We start from the raw sequence: 12912 nt of genomic DNA on the forward strand, positions 1-12912 counted from the left end.
TTAATCATTCCTAGTCCATCCCTTCAGAGCTGCGATTGGTCCCAGCTCCTCTGGGTTACAATCTTTCTAGCCCACCCATCACACATTACTCCTTAGCGTGTCTCCCCCCGCCCCCAAAATGGGTCCCATGTTCAAAAAAATGGAGGAATAATCTATGCATGGGTGTGTAAAGTAATATGTATGAAGGTTATTAGGTGTGCGCGGATGCATGAGAACTTTGCCCCTTGTTTGAACTCTCAGGTTTTGAAGGCTTGTCACGTCCCGGCCTCTAGTCCATTTCAGACAGGGTGTACCCCAACGATAAATTGAATAAGCGGGGGTGGGGGAAGCTCAAGGGTCCTGGTGTTTCCCTCAATAGTGCTGTGGAAGCAGAACAATGAAATTTCTTTCTCACAAGGATGACTGGAGATGGCCCTGGGTGCAGTGGGAGACCTTGGCCTTTTAAGCTAAGGTCTTTCCCAGGTCTCAATTTGACTGCCAAAATGAATGTAAATTCTGATCACTGAAACCTCAAAAGATCCCTTGGGATTTACAAGCAAGATTTCTGTCTTAAGGACCGTGCCTTAAACCCAAATCACTCAGGCTCTCACGGATTGGCCAGCAATAGCCCTACTTGGTCATTATTTTGGCCCTGATGGCTCGGAATGAGTACAAACAGCAATTGAGGGTCTTCTCCTAGAATGATTTTTTTTCCTATGCTTCATTTCTTACCTAGCCTTAATCATTGAAAGGGTGTCAAACTGAGATCTGTTAAAGATAATTACATATAAAGGAATGACCCCAACTGGGTTCCTTGAAGTTTTTATTCCACTTGGAGCTGTGCTTACAGAAGATTCTCCAACACCACAGGTACATTTTATCCTCAGCTGCTGGAAGCTGGAATTCCACTGCCCACCCACCCCCCACAACTCCCCATACACCCACTTCAATTTTTATTAAATTTTTTTTTTACCACCTTCTCTGGTTTTCCTTGTCTTGGCATTCCCACAATTTGAACCCAGGGTCTACAATGGCTATTCTATTTTCAGCCTATGTGCCTGGCACATAGTAGGTGCTTAATAAATGCTTACTGATTAATTGCTTTATATTGACCTGCCACTAGGAAGTGTCGAATCTCCACCTCCTGCAGACATTTGTTTCTGATTTGCCATCCTTCCTGGAAGGCAGACTCAGGGTCTGTTAGTGACCACCTTATCACATCCTCTCTCCCCTAGGAATCAATATAAGTGAAGGGAGGACTCTGTGCCCTCAAGGCCCCTCTATTTCTGCTGCTACTCACTATGTGTCCTAAGAGAAAGTCCAGCTAGTGAATCTCATTTGCTTCACTCTAAGGTCCTTGTCAATCAATGCAAACATAGGAAGGTTCAGAAGAATATCTATAGTCCAACACAAGGAAACAGAACACGCAATGAGACAGTAAAGCAAGCCAGGTTTATAGAGGGGACATACTTAAAATATGAAGGACAGTCAGTGAAGATGGTAGAAAAAGTCCAGTCCTCTACAACCCAGGCAGAATTGGGTCAACCCCATTGGACCTTTTGAGGGAATGGGACATCTTTCCAAGACAGTAAGGTCTTTGGGTTTTTAAAGGATTTTTATCTAGGCCTATAAAGATGTGGCATTGAGGAAAATAAGGAGCCTGGACCTCAGTACTGGTGCGGGTATGTGCTAAACAAAAAACAACAGCAGTGGGATGTCAGACTTCTGGAAAATTGGTGGTTGGTTGATATTCAACCAACCAACCAACCCTATATCTCTTCTGAATTTGCCTCTGCAACTTTCACCCACTGTTCTAAGGTCTGCTATGGGCCATGATGGACAAATCTAATCCTAAATCTAACCAACCATGATAATCTACAATGTCTTTCCTGTTATTTTCCAAAAGATGAAAGGCTGTCAAATGCTTTGTTAAAATATAGGTAAATTATAGAATCCCCAGATCTACCAATCTTGTAATTTTACCCCAAAAGGAAGATGTGTTAGTCTGGAATCATCTTTTTGGGGGGCGGGATTTTTTTTTTGAGGCTAAGTCTCCTTTTGCCCAAAGTGGGAAGTTCAGGGACTACTCATGGGCCAGACCCCACTTCAGACTGGTATAGATGGTTTAACCTGCTCCAATTCTGACTCAGGCTGGTTTGCCTCCTCTCACAGACAACATAATGGTTTCCTGCTGCTGGAGGCTTACCACATTGATGCTGAATGTTAGTGCCTTATTTCTGGGACAAATTTCAGGTTAGCTTGTATATATCACGTTTGTACCTAGATATTTAAATGGACTCTCAATAGAATGGTGAACTTGAGCAGGGACTAATTTTTGCTTTTTTTTTTTTTTTTGGTATCTCCACAGGGCCTGGCAAGTAGTAAGCATTTAATGCTTGTCGACTGACCACATAAACAGTTAGGTCACTGACTTACCACTCTCCTGCTGCAAGTTAGTCTCTCAAAGTCAGGAGGTGTTATGGGGCATCTTGCTCTTTGTCCTCTGTTCTCGAAAAGGACCATGACATCAGGGAAGTGATGCCATAACATGCAAGTGAATTGGATTTAAGTGAGGGAGGGCTGTGCAAAGTCACCAGCCTCACTTTCTCCTCTGGAGTTGTCTGGGTCCAGTGGCAAAATATAGCTCAGGATGACTGGAGATGGCCCAGGATGCAGTGGGGCATCTTGGCCTTTTCAAGCTAAGATCTTTAACAGGTCTCAGCTTGACTGAGGTGGCACCCTGATGGGGACTGGGGCAAAGAATGGCCTCTTAAAAAGATAGATCTGGGAGGGGAAGATGCTTAGGGTTTCTGACCAAAACTGAAACTGTTATTTACATTTATTCTGAGCCAATCAGGGCCCAAACAGTGATCAAGTAGGGCTTGGTCTGGGACCAGAGTAATTTGGGGTTAAGGTTGGTCTTTAAGAGAAAAAACCAGAACAAAAAAAAATCATCACTGAAGTGATAAGACCCATTCTTTAATGAACATAGCAAACTCCCACACACCCATGTCAGTGTTACCCTCTTCAAAGTCATCATGTTGGGGGTTCTTTAGGCATTCCAGTGATTCTGCCATTGCTCCAAACACATCTGCAGCTCCTCTTCAGGAACAGCCTTCACAGCCAACACCACTCACAGTCTTTTGCATGTTCTCAATGCAAATGTTTTGGAAAGAGCCAAATGACATTTGAAGCCAAATCTGGTGAATGAGGTGGAAGAAGTAATTCTATTTGAGGTATTTTTTTCCCTGTTTTAAAAATGTGACTGTAAGACAATGAGACTGATTTTTTTGGTTATTCATAAACTCACTCTGAAAATGCTGTATGTAAAGTTTAAGTAAAGGCACCACGGTCATTTTAGAGATTAAAAGCCCATTTTTAGTGGGTTAATGGTGTGAATATATGCAGACAGTATTGGGGGTAATTGCATATTTAAATACTATTAAACATTTCTTTTTATGAAAGCCTTGATTATGATATTCTCTGAAAGCTGATTTCATATTATTAAGTCTTTAAACTATAACATAAAATGCTAATGAAAGCTTTATTATTTCAGTATATAGTCTCCTATGACTTTGATCAAGATAAGTAATGATCAGGTGAATGACTTGGCAACCTTCCTGGCCTCGGAAGTCTTTTTATATAATAGGATACTCAGTAAAACTTTGTCACATGTTAAAATACATTTGATAATACTCCAACTACTTCCCCAAATCATCTTCTGCTTCCCTGCCAATGAAATTTTAATGTAGATGGGAAAGGATAGCTTTTTTTTTTAAAACATTCAAGGCCTGCAGGAATTTTTGCAAAGTCAATATCCCTTACTCCACAGGCACAATAACTACATTTAAATTCTCTCCTACCTCTAGAGGGGCTTCTTGACTTATGCATATCAACTCAAGTTTCCAGTTGGATCATATTTGAGGTTCATTATTCTGCATGTGTCAATATTTGTATTATTTGGATTTAAGAACTGTGCAGCTAATATTCAATGAGCATGTAGTGATTCACTGTTATCACCAAACAGCTATTTGAGAATATTCAAATAAATCGAAGCCTCCTCAACAGTTCTACCATTCTATCAACATTGCATTTGTTCAGGGTTATAATTGAGGTCCGAACTCCTTGCTGCCAAGGGCTGTAGCTAAAATTGAGTATTGTAAGCAGCTCCTGGGGTTCCCCTCTCCACAGCACTCAAAGTACAACCTAAAGATGCAAAGGTTGAGAAAAACCTCTGAAAGCATGGGTGAGAGGGTGTGAGTGATTCTTTATCTTCTTTTGGGTTGCTGGTATCCTAGACCAGTGGCAACAACCAAAAATAGAGCTACATATTGCCTTTGAAAACCACAAATTAACATTGTTATATTGTATCTTTACTTTAACATTTCCCAATTACATTTTAATCTCAGTCAGGCCACCCTCTTGTTCTAGACCGTGGAGATAGCTAAAGTTGCTTTATCTTTAGCACATAATTTTGGTTTTGGAGAAGTTTGAGCTGTGAGGATCAGAAGAAATGCATAGCCCTGCATCTTGTTGGTCATGTCAATCAGAAGTCCTTTCAATTTGTGACACTAGCATGGCATTTTTAATTCTTTGGAGGAAGTTGTATTGCATGTCATGGTCCCATATGGCAACAGTGACAAAATGTTAGTATTACAAAGATGGGCTTTTGCTTTCGTGAGAAGCTTGGGATCAGGCAAAGAGCTTTGCAATTTTGCAAAGGCAATCCAACCTGTGCTCCTCTTTCTGTTCAACTCTAGGCCCTTTATTTGTCTATCTGTACTGTTGAACCCAGACAAAGATGCTAATGGATAAGCTCTTATAGGGAGTACACCAAAATGCATTATTAGTCAATGGCTTTTCGTCTTTAACATATTTATTAGTTGTCTATATATCCTATCAGAACCTTATGTAATTTTTTTCTTTCGCAATCAGATTTTATTAGTTCTTGTTTGGTTATCAACACACAGACACTACAAACAATACTGTACATTTAAAAAATGCTAGAAAAGTCTAAAAATTATGTACTTGTAATCCTTTGTTAAACTGTTATTCCAGTGACTTCCTTAAAGTTTAGAGGCAACTCTTCCTAAAAAGAGGTTATCATATACCATCATCTTGAATATGGACAAGGTATTAGGTCTTTACAAAGCAAAGTTCCACTAATTCTGTATTTAATAAAACTACATATCTTCTAGTCTTTTACAACTCATCAACAAAGTTACTGGGAAAAAATTATACTGCTACTACCAAAGACAATGTCATAGGTAGCACACGCTTATGAAAGGGAGATCTGACACACCAGGGAGCAGTTTTATTTAGAAAACAATTGTACTGAAAGATGAGGGTACAGATTAATTAAAATAAGATCTTTAAAACTCAGGGTCACAACTCCAAATTGCTTTATATGATTCATTTAATGATATAAAAACTGCTTACAGAACGTTAAGACCATGCAGGACAGTTAACACCTTTCCAATCAACATTCATCAATTTCTGCCTATATTGAAAAAACAAAAACTAGAACCAATGAAACTGGCACGATTCCAGCTCTTTAAATAGGATTCTAAATGAAGCCATTTTAGATTGGCTTACACTTAACTAAATGTTTAAAAAAAAAAAAACTGTGATGGGGTGGAATTGCCTCCTTAAAACCAGACCTCTCCATTTTTAGTTTCTCTCTTTTCTGTGGGCAAGTCATCTTTATTCTCTTCAGGCTTAGTGAATTCTGCTTGTTTCCCTTTTGTGCCATTTTTACCCTTGCATGTGAACTTTTGATCCTCAGATTTGTCCTTCCCTGCTGTCTTTTTGGGCTTAAAGTCAACCTTTGCAAGGATTGGTTCAGTAAACAATCTTGCTGACCTCCTCTTGGACTCCTCCCTTGCTTCCTCTTCTGCAGAGCTGATGTTTCTCTTGGGGATCTTGACTGTGACCGTGGATCAGCTCTTTCTCCGAAGAATGGTGAGTGCCTGTGTAAGGCAACTGGTGTTTGAGGTTGGGGGAAGGGCTGTGGTTGAGAATGTTTCTTTTCAAGCAGGGCTCCTTGGTTTCAAAGCTCCTTTTCCTGCTACCCAGGTGGCTAGGACCACCTTACAGATGTTTCATCCAATTTTTTTCCCTAGTTGACTGTCTTCCCTTCCAATTCTGGTTGCACTTTGTTCATGCAAAAGTTTTTTCAATTTCACAAAATTTATCTACTTCATCTCTTGCAATTGCCTCATTGTTGCTTTAGCTAAGAATTCAAGAATTCAACCACCCTCTAAACAAAACTGTGAAAAGATAATTGATCTGCTTCTCTTACCTTTAATATTCAGGTCACATGTGGGATACAGTAAGATGCTGGTCTATACCTAATTTCTGCCAGACTGCTTTTCCCAGTAGTTCTTGTCAGATGGGGAGTCCTTCCTGGGCAATTTATGTTTTTGGACTTATCAAATATGGGGTTGAAAAGTACTTTCAAATGCTGCAAGACACAGAAAACCCCAGCTATTTATGATCAGAATGTACTTCTGGGATGCTGTCAAGCAGTCTTCCCAAAATATAGTATAAAGGTATTTGTAAAATACACCCTTTGATTTTTAAAAATATCTCCAAATTCTACAGCTTATAAAAGCAGTATAGTCATCCTTTGACATTCATAGGTTTCGGTTATTTGTGGGTTGGCCATCGACAATTAAATGGGAATTTTTGGAGATTTGTGGCATACTGTGGAAAATCACAGACAATGCACATATATAAAGAAAACTAAAAAAAATTTTAGTAAGTCATAAAAACATACTGTATACTAATCTATTTTATCATTTGCTAACATAAGTATGTATACATAAATTTATTAGAAATTTAAATTTTGCTAAAAGTTTCAGTGTGCTAAAAAACTACAGGCCATGCACTCTTTAGGAATGCCTCCTCTTTGTCTATCATCCAAACTCAGTCATGTGATTTTCTCCCAGCGATGGCTGTATCTTGGGCTTTTTGTAGAAGGAAATCTGTGAAGTACACTGACAACTGCAAAGAGTCTGCACAGTGTGTGAGATACTAATCTCTCTTGCTTAGAAACTGCAACTTTTTAGTGGATGTAGTGTGTTGTTTTACTTGTTTTGTGTGTTCAGTAAATATGATAAGAATTATTAAAAACATAAGTTTGGGGTAGGGCCTAGAATTATTCATGGTTTTTTACTGTCGAGGGGGTCCTGTGCTCTTATCCCAGAGAATGTCGAGGGACAACTATATTTAGAAATATATCAAATCAGGAAATAAACTAATACATGAAAGGGTGAAGAACATTGTCTTAATCCAGGAAAATTTCATTCTATCATGTCCATGAAAATAAAAATGATACGTCAGAAAAAAGAAACTGAAAATTAGATTGATTAGACAAAGGTTCACAAAGTCCCTCCACCCTTCCCATGCCCCCCCTTTCTGGCTGTTGAGTGTTTACTATATCTGCTTGACATTGTAGAGGACATGAAGTTCAAAATACTGGTATTTTCTTCTGTTTGACATTTACTGCCTGTTTCTCAAACTGGCCTGGAAATTAAGATGCTAGATTCTGCAAAGTTCAGTAATGCGCAGCTCCATTTGGCAACAACAACAACATAAAAATGTAAACCATTTAGAAGTAATTTCAATTACTAAACTGAAATTCAAGTAAGTTATATTTTAAACTATATATAGTCATGAAAACTGTATGAGCAAACATTTTACATACTTAAGTAAACAATAATTTTCAATGTGTAAAGGGCAGTACAACTAAAGTACATTTCAATTTTTTCCCCAATTCTGAATTTTATAAAAACAAACAAAAATGAAGGAGGGAAACTGCATTTTACAATGGCTTCAAAATTTCTAGTCTAATGGTAGTGCGTGGCAAAGACTTGAGGCTAAATATAAAAATAGAATTTTGAAAGGAAGTCATAAGAATAGACTCCAACGTGAGAGCCCTTTTGGGATCTGTTCTGTATCATATGCATCTGATCCTTCTTACTGAGATGACTAGAGCTATTTTAAGTTTATAGTACCTGAAGGCAGGCAAAATGCTATAGCTAAAGAATACCACTCATCAGAAATGGATCTTGTCTACTTTACTGTAGCTCCTTCATTGCGGCCAGGATTAGTAGTGGTAGGGTACATCTTAGCATCGGGACCCATCTGAATCTGTTGGAAACAAAAGGAGACTACAAATTTAGCCCAAATCTATTTCCAAAACCATTGGGCCCCAGTAGTTCAGAAGTCGGTTATTTATTAGGTCTAGAAGGGATTTAACAAGGGAAGTCAGTTTGGTCATGTTCTCTTTATCTTTATTTACCTTTTTCTTCCCCTCCCCCGCCACATCTCCATCTACTATAGGCCTAGAAAGCTTAAAAGGTATCCATCTTGGCTTCGCCTTGTAAAGTTTCCTCCTCTTGATATATTTTCCTCTAAAGGCTCTTCCCACCAGAACTTTTATTCATTTCCTATCTAAATCATTAAGACTTCTCCTCCTAGTAGATGTAGGAGCAACTGGTTGCATTAATTAACAGAAAGCAATCAGCTCCTCCATTAGTTTCACAGAACAGAAGCTGATGTGAAAGTAGAATGGAAAGCAAAGAAACAGAGATAACCAGCAGAGCAGTGACACCTACACTCACCAAGCGGGACTGCAGTTCTACAAATATTTCAGAGGCATTTGCTGCCAAAAATTCTTATTTTCATAATGATGTTCTTCCAGTTCTACTGCCACAAGTGGCATAATTTATTTAAACATATGGTTCAATGAATCACACCATTTAATGTCACAATAGTTTTTATTGAGTGTAAGAACATATTCAATAAATATTTTGATTTTGAGGCCTTTATTTTGTAGTCCATTTTTCACTGGAAATCAGATTGACCTGGCACAAACTCCATTGCCAGCAATGGATTTATCAAAAAGACAAATGCCAGGACATTAAATATTTCAATACTGTATTCAGCTGTTTACATCTGGACACCTTACAGTTTCCAAACATACCAAATGTAAATGGTTAATATGCTGTACAAATCAACACATTCTTCATAGAAGAAAACAGGAAAATGCTAATTTACTACAACCTGTTCATTATCTTTTCAATAATGTTACTTAGGTTATCTCATAGATAATAATATTCACACAAACTAGCCATATTTTCTCAACATCCTATCTAGTTTCTCACAGGACAAGTGAGAGAAGCGTGTAGCCAGAATGGTTTTGTGTGAAGTCAGAGATGCCCCTTTTTTATTTTGTATTTCGTAACTATGACTACACAGAGATGAAGACAAGTATATACTTTAAAAAGCCATTCATAATTTGTATGGTTTTTGCTTCCCTTTTAAATTACTAAGAAAATTAGATGTTGTAAATAAGGAATTGCAATGTAAAAGACAAGGTAATTTTCCTAGTTAGGTGGCCTTTTAAAGAAAAGGAGAATTCGTTAATTTATGTTTGCATTCAATTATCCATATCTGTGCTCAGTGAACTTTGGTTCACTCAATGAAATGTATGGCAACTTAACTCACTGATTAGTTTAACATAAGGTGTTTTTTAAAAAAGATGCAAATTTGACCAACATAACTAAATAGTCCATAGCTAACCAAATTTTATTACATGTCTTTGAATCCTGAGAGGGTAAACTGTTACTCCATTCCCTCACACATACACACTTACCTGAAAAATAAAAATCCCACAAAAACCCCAAATCTAAACATTTAAGAATTCTGAATGTCTTTGTTCTATAATTGACCTTCACTCTGCAGTCCCTTTTACCCAAGGCATGACTCCTGATGCATCTTTTTGTAGTTTAGCTTCTGGGAAGTTTCCAGCGAATCTTTCTCTTGCTTTGTCCCAATTCTTTTTGTTTTTACTTTGGAAGAGTTGAACGTCTTCAATTGAAGATGGCTTGCCTGTCCCCAAGCCTGCATGTGTCCGTCTCAGTTGAAGCTGGATCTGTTTTAACAATTGAATTATCTTATTTAAGAGCTACCATATAATTCTAAATAAATTGATATTTGCTTTTTAACTTAGCCCTTGAATTGGAGCTCTCTGATTTAAGATTGACACAAGCTGTCAAATGCAGCAAATACATATAAGAAGAGGTCACACCACTGTGCATGTAATTTCCTATCATTTTTTTTCTACATCATCATCCTTTGTCATGAAATCATGATACACTATGTGTTCCAGAGCAACTTAACATGTTTCATCTAGAGACGTTTCAGAATTCTATTCCCAACGGTCTGACTAAAAGTAGAAGCACCATTCATATAGCAAACCCTTGCCTAGCCTTCAACTAAAATATTCAGCTGTTGGGCTGTTATTTTCCTGAAAAGAACTGAGTAACACAGGGGAAATTCTACAATAGGAACCTTAAGAAGGTTTGTTTCATTTTCTTAAGGACTATGGGTCGACCACAGTCTTATTGGGGAAAAATGAGAAAACTAAAGTTACAAATGCACTGAAAATCACTCGATCATTTTTTAGGGTACCAAGTGATTATTATGGAACTTGTGATGAGGTAACCAAGGCTTAGAAAGATCAAGTGACTTGGTCATGGTCACTCAATTAGTAAATGGCAAAACTAGGATTCAAATTAAGAATCTAGCATGCACAATACCATACTGCTCCTCATTATCTCCTATGTTTTTCATACCCTCTCTATTTAATGAAAGGTACACAGAATCACAGGCTAACAGAACCTGCTTATCTATAAAATGAACCGAGATTCATTTTTTTAAAAAGTGAATTGTGTAGTTTGTTTAAAGCCTTCCTTTTTGACGAGGACAGCTGGTACATGTACTGGAAATGCATTTGTTAAGTGCTATGTATTAATTACTGTGCTAGGTACTAAGGGCACAAACAGAAAACAAGACAGTTCCTCCTCTCCAGGAGCTCACACTTTATTTATGAGAGGTATTTATTATACATATAGGAGGCTTCCCCTATGAAAGGTTCAGAGCACCTTAGGGTGCAAATGCAGATCAGAGGTCAGTAACTGAAAGTCTATAGGTACATCAGCAGAGCTGAAGGTAGGACCCAGTCATCTACCATATTAATGAAAGGACTGCAGTTGCTACTCCTTGATCATTCTTGATGTTAGCAGACTTGTTCTCCACAAACTGACTATTAAGAAGTGGGTAGTGTGCAGGGGGTTGGAATGAAGGAAGATTCTGTGTTATTCCACTGAAGGATGGAGGGAAAGATGGGGGAAGAGGAAGAGGGTTGGTTTATCAATATCCTATTCTCTTTGGCTACCTGCTGGGATGTGGGTGGCTGCAGGTGAGCCAGGGTAGGGGAGGAGATATATAAAATGTTAGCTGTTGAGTATGGGCCTCACAATAATAATTCACATTTGTATAGGAGTTTGTAAATGATTTCTTCACAACTTAGAATGGATTTTTAAGCCAGAGGTTTTTAACTTTTTTTTTGTCATGGACTTGTCTGACAGTCTGGTGAAACCTATGGGCTCCCCAGAATAATGTTTTAAATGAATCAAATACTTAGGATAAAAAAGGAAACCAGTTACACTGTCTTGATATCACCTGGTTGAAACAGTAGTATGGGGTTCAGCTTTTGAATGTTCGGGATTTGGCACAACACAAAATCAAGGCACACTATGGCTCGATGAAGTAACATTTGTTATTCTAACTTTATACTAGAAATTCCTTTAAAACTTTCTTCTTAAAATAAAATTTTAGTGGCAAGGAAGTTAGGGCTTGAAAACAAGACTCACTGGAGTTTTCATTCCTCCGCCATCCTTTCCTAGGCCTTCTCCTTTTTTCCAACCCATCTTCTCCAGCATCTTCCGACCTTTGTTGTTGTCATTGATTTCACTTAAAGGAAAATAAAAATGTTATCTGGTATTTAAAGAACATTTTTGAATAATAATAAAGGCAAGAAATGACAATTCTAAGTAATTGGCCTTTTGTTACTTGTAGTCCATCCCATATCTCTAGAACAGAAAAGTTATTTTAATAATACCAAGGTTCTGACACTTAAGAACAATCATTTTCCTTTCAGTTTCAAATGGATTAAGGCAATCTTTGAATTACAAGCTGAGAATGTCAGACCAATGACTTTCTTTTAAATTTTTTTCTTGACCTCTAATTCCTTTTTTAAAAATAGTCTTCAGATTTCCAAACAAGTAGTGCACCACAGAGATTAAACTCTGAAGAGTTTAATCAGTTAAAAGAAAAAAAAAAACTTTTCTCTTGATACAGTCTAATAGGTAAAATAAATTAAATAATTATGATTTGCATGCTAGCTTTCAATTTTAACTGAATCCAGAAGTTTTCCTCTGAGAGAAAAAAATGACTAAATTAGTAACATTTAAATTGAAAAAAAAAATGACACATACTGTACTTCTGCCCACATTTTTGTTACAAATTCAGAAGCTCCTTTAAAAAAAAATTAAAGAAAAAATGTAATACTATCATGTACAATTGTGTTGTGTCTTGCAATAAAGATAAATTCAACAGTCTATTTTGCATTAGCCTATTCTCCCCCTAGATGTTAGGTACATGAAGTAAAACATACTAAATCTACAGACACTTAAGTGAAATGAGTCTCAGATTGTAGTAAGTATACATCATGGAAAAAAAGTTTCCAGGCTTCTCCATGGAAGAGGTGGTTCTCCTTGCCAAAAGTAACAGTGGAGAGAGCTGTTTTGAATCTCAGCCCCTCAGACTCATTCAGGACTCTTCTCCATGAAGGCAGCTTCAATTTCTTCCTTTCTGATGACTCCCTCTTTGGCCTCCAGAAAATATTCTACCTGACCTTTCCGTCTTGCTTGAGTTATTGTCCTATTTCTTTTTCCAACATTCCTCTCTCCTAGTTCTGACTTCTTTCAAGTCTCCTTTGCCAGCTCATTATCCACACCATGCCCCTTAATTGCAGATGTTACTCAAGGCTCTGTCCTAGGCCTCTTTATCTTCTCTCTCCAC

General features: G+C 37.7%; 1 protein-coding gene across 1 annotated transcript in view; it reads right to left on the reverse strand.

Moving 5' to 3' along the window:
- Positions 1–8743: 8743 nt before the first annotated feature.
- Positions 8744–12912, reverse strand: part of AGGF1 (angiogenic factor with G-patch and FHA domains 1) — an 80941-nt gene continuing 76772 nt past the window's right edge. The window contains exons 13-14 of the mRNA XM_036763222.1: positions 11703–11802; positions 8744–9919 (exon numbers count right to left, since the gene is read on the reverse strand). Coding sequence (XP_036619117.1) covers positions 9719–9919; positions 11703–11802 — 301 coding nt within the window. The 3' untranslated portion in view covers positions 8744–9718. The remainder of the gene's footprint in view (positions 9920–11702; positions 11803–12912) is intronic.

The sequence above is a fragment of the Trichosurus vulpecula genome, chromosome 1, assembly GCF_011100635.1.
Source record: "Trichosurus vulpecula isolate mTriVul1 chromosome 1, mTriVul1.pri, whole genome shotgun sequence".
Classification (NCBI taxonomy): Eukaryota; Metazoa; Chordata; class Mammalia; order Diprotodontia; family Phalangeridae; genus Trichosurus; species Trichosurus vulpecula.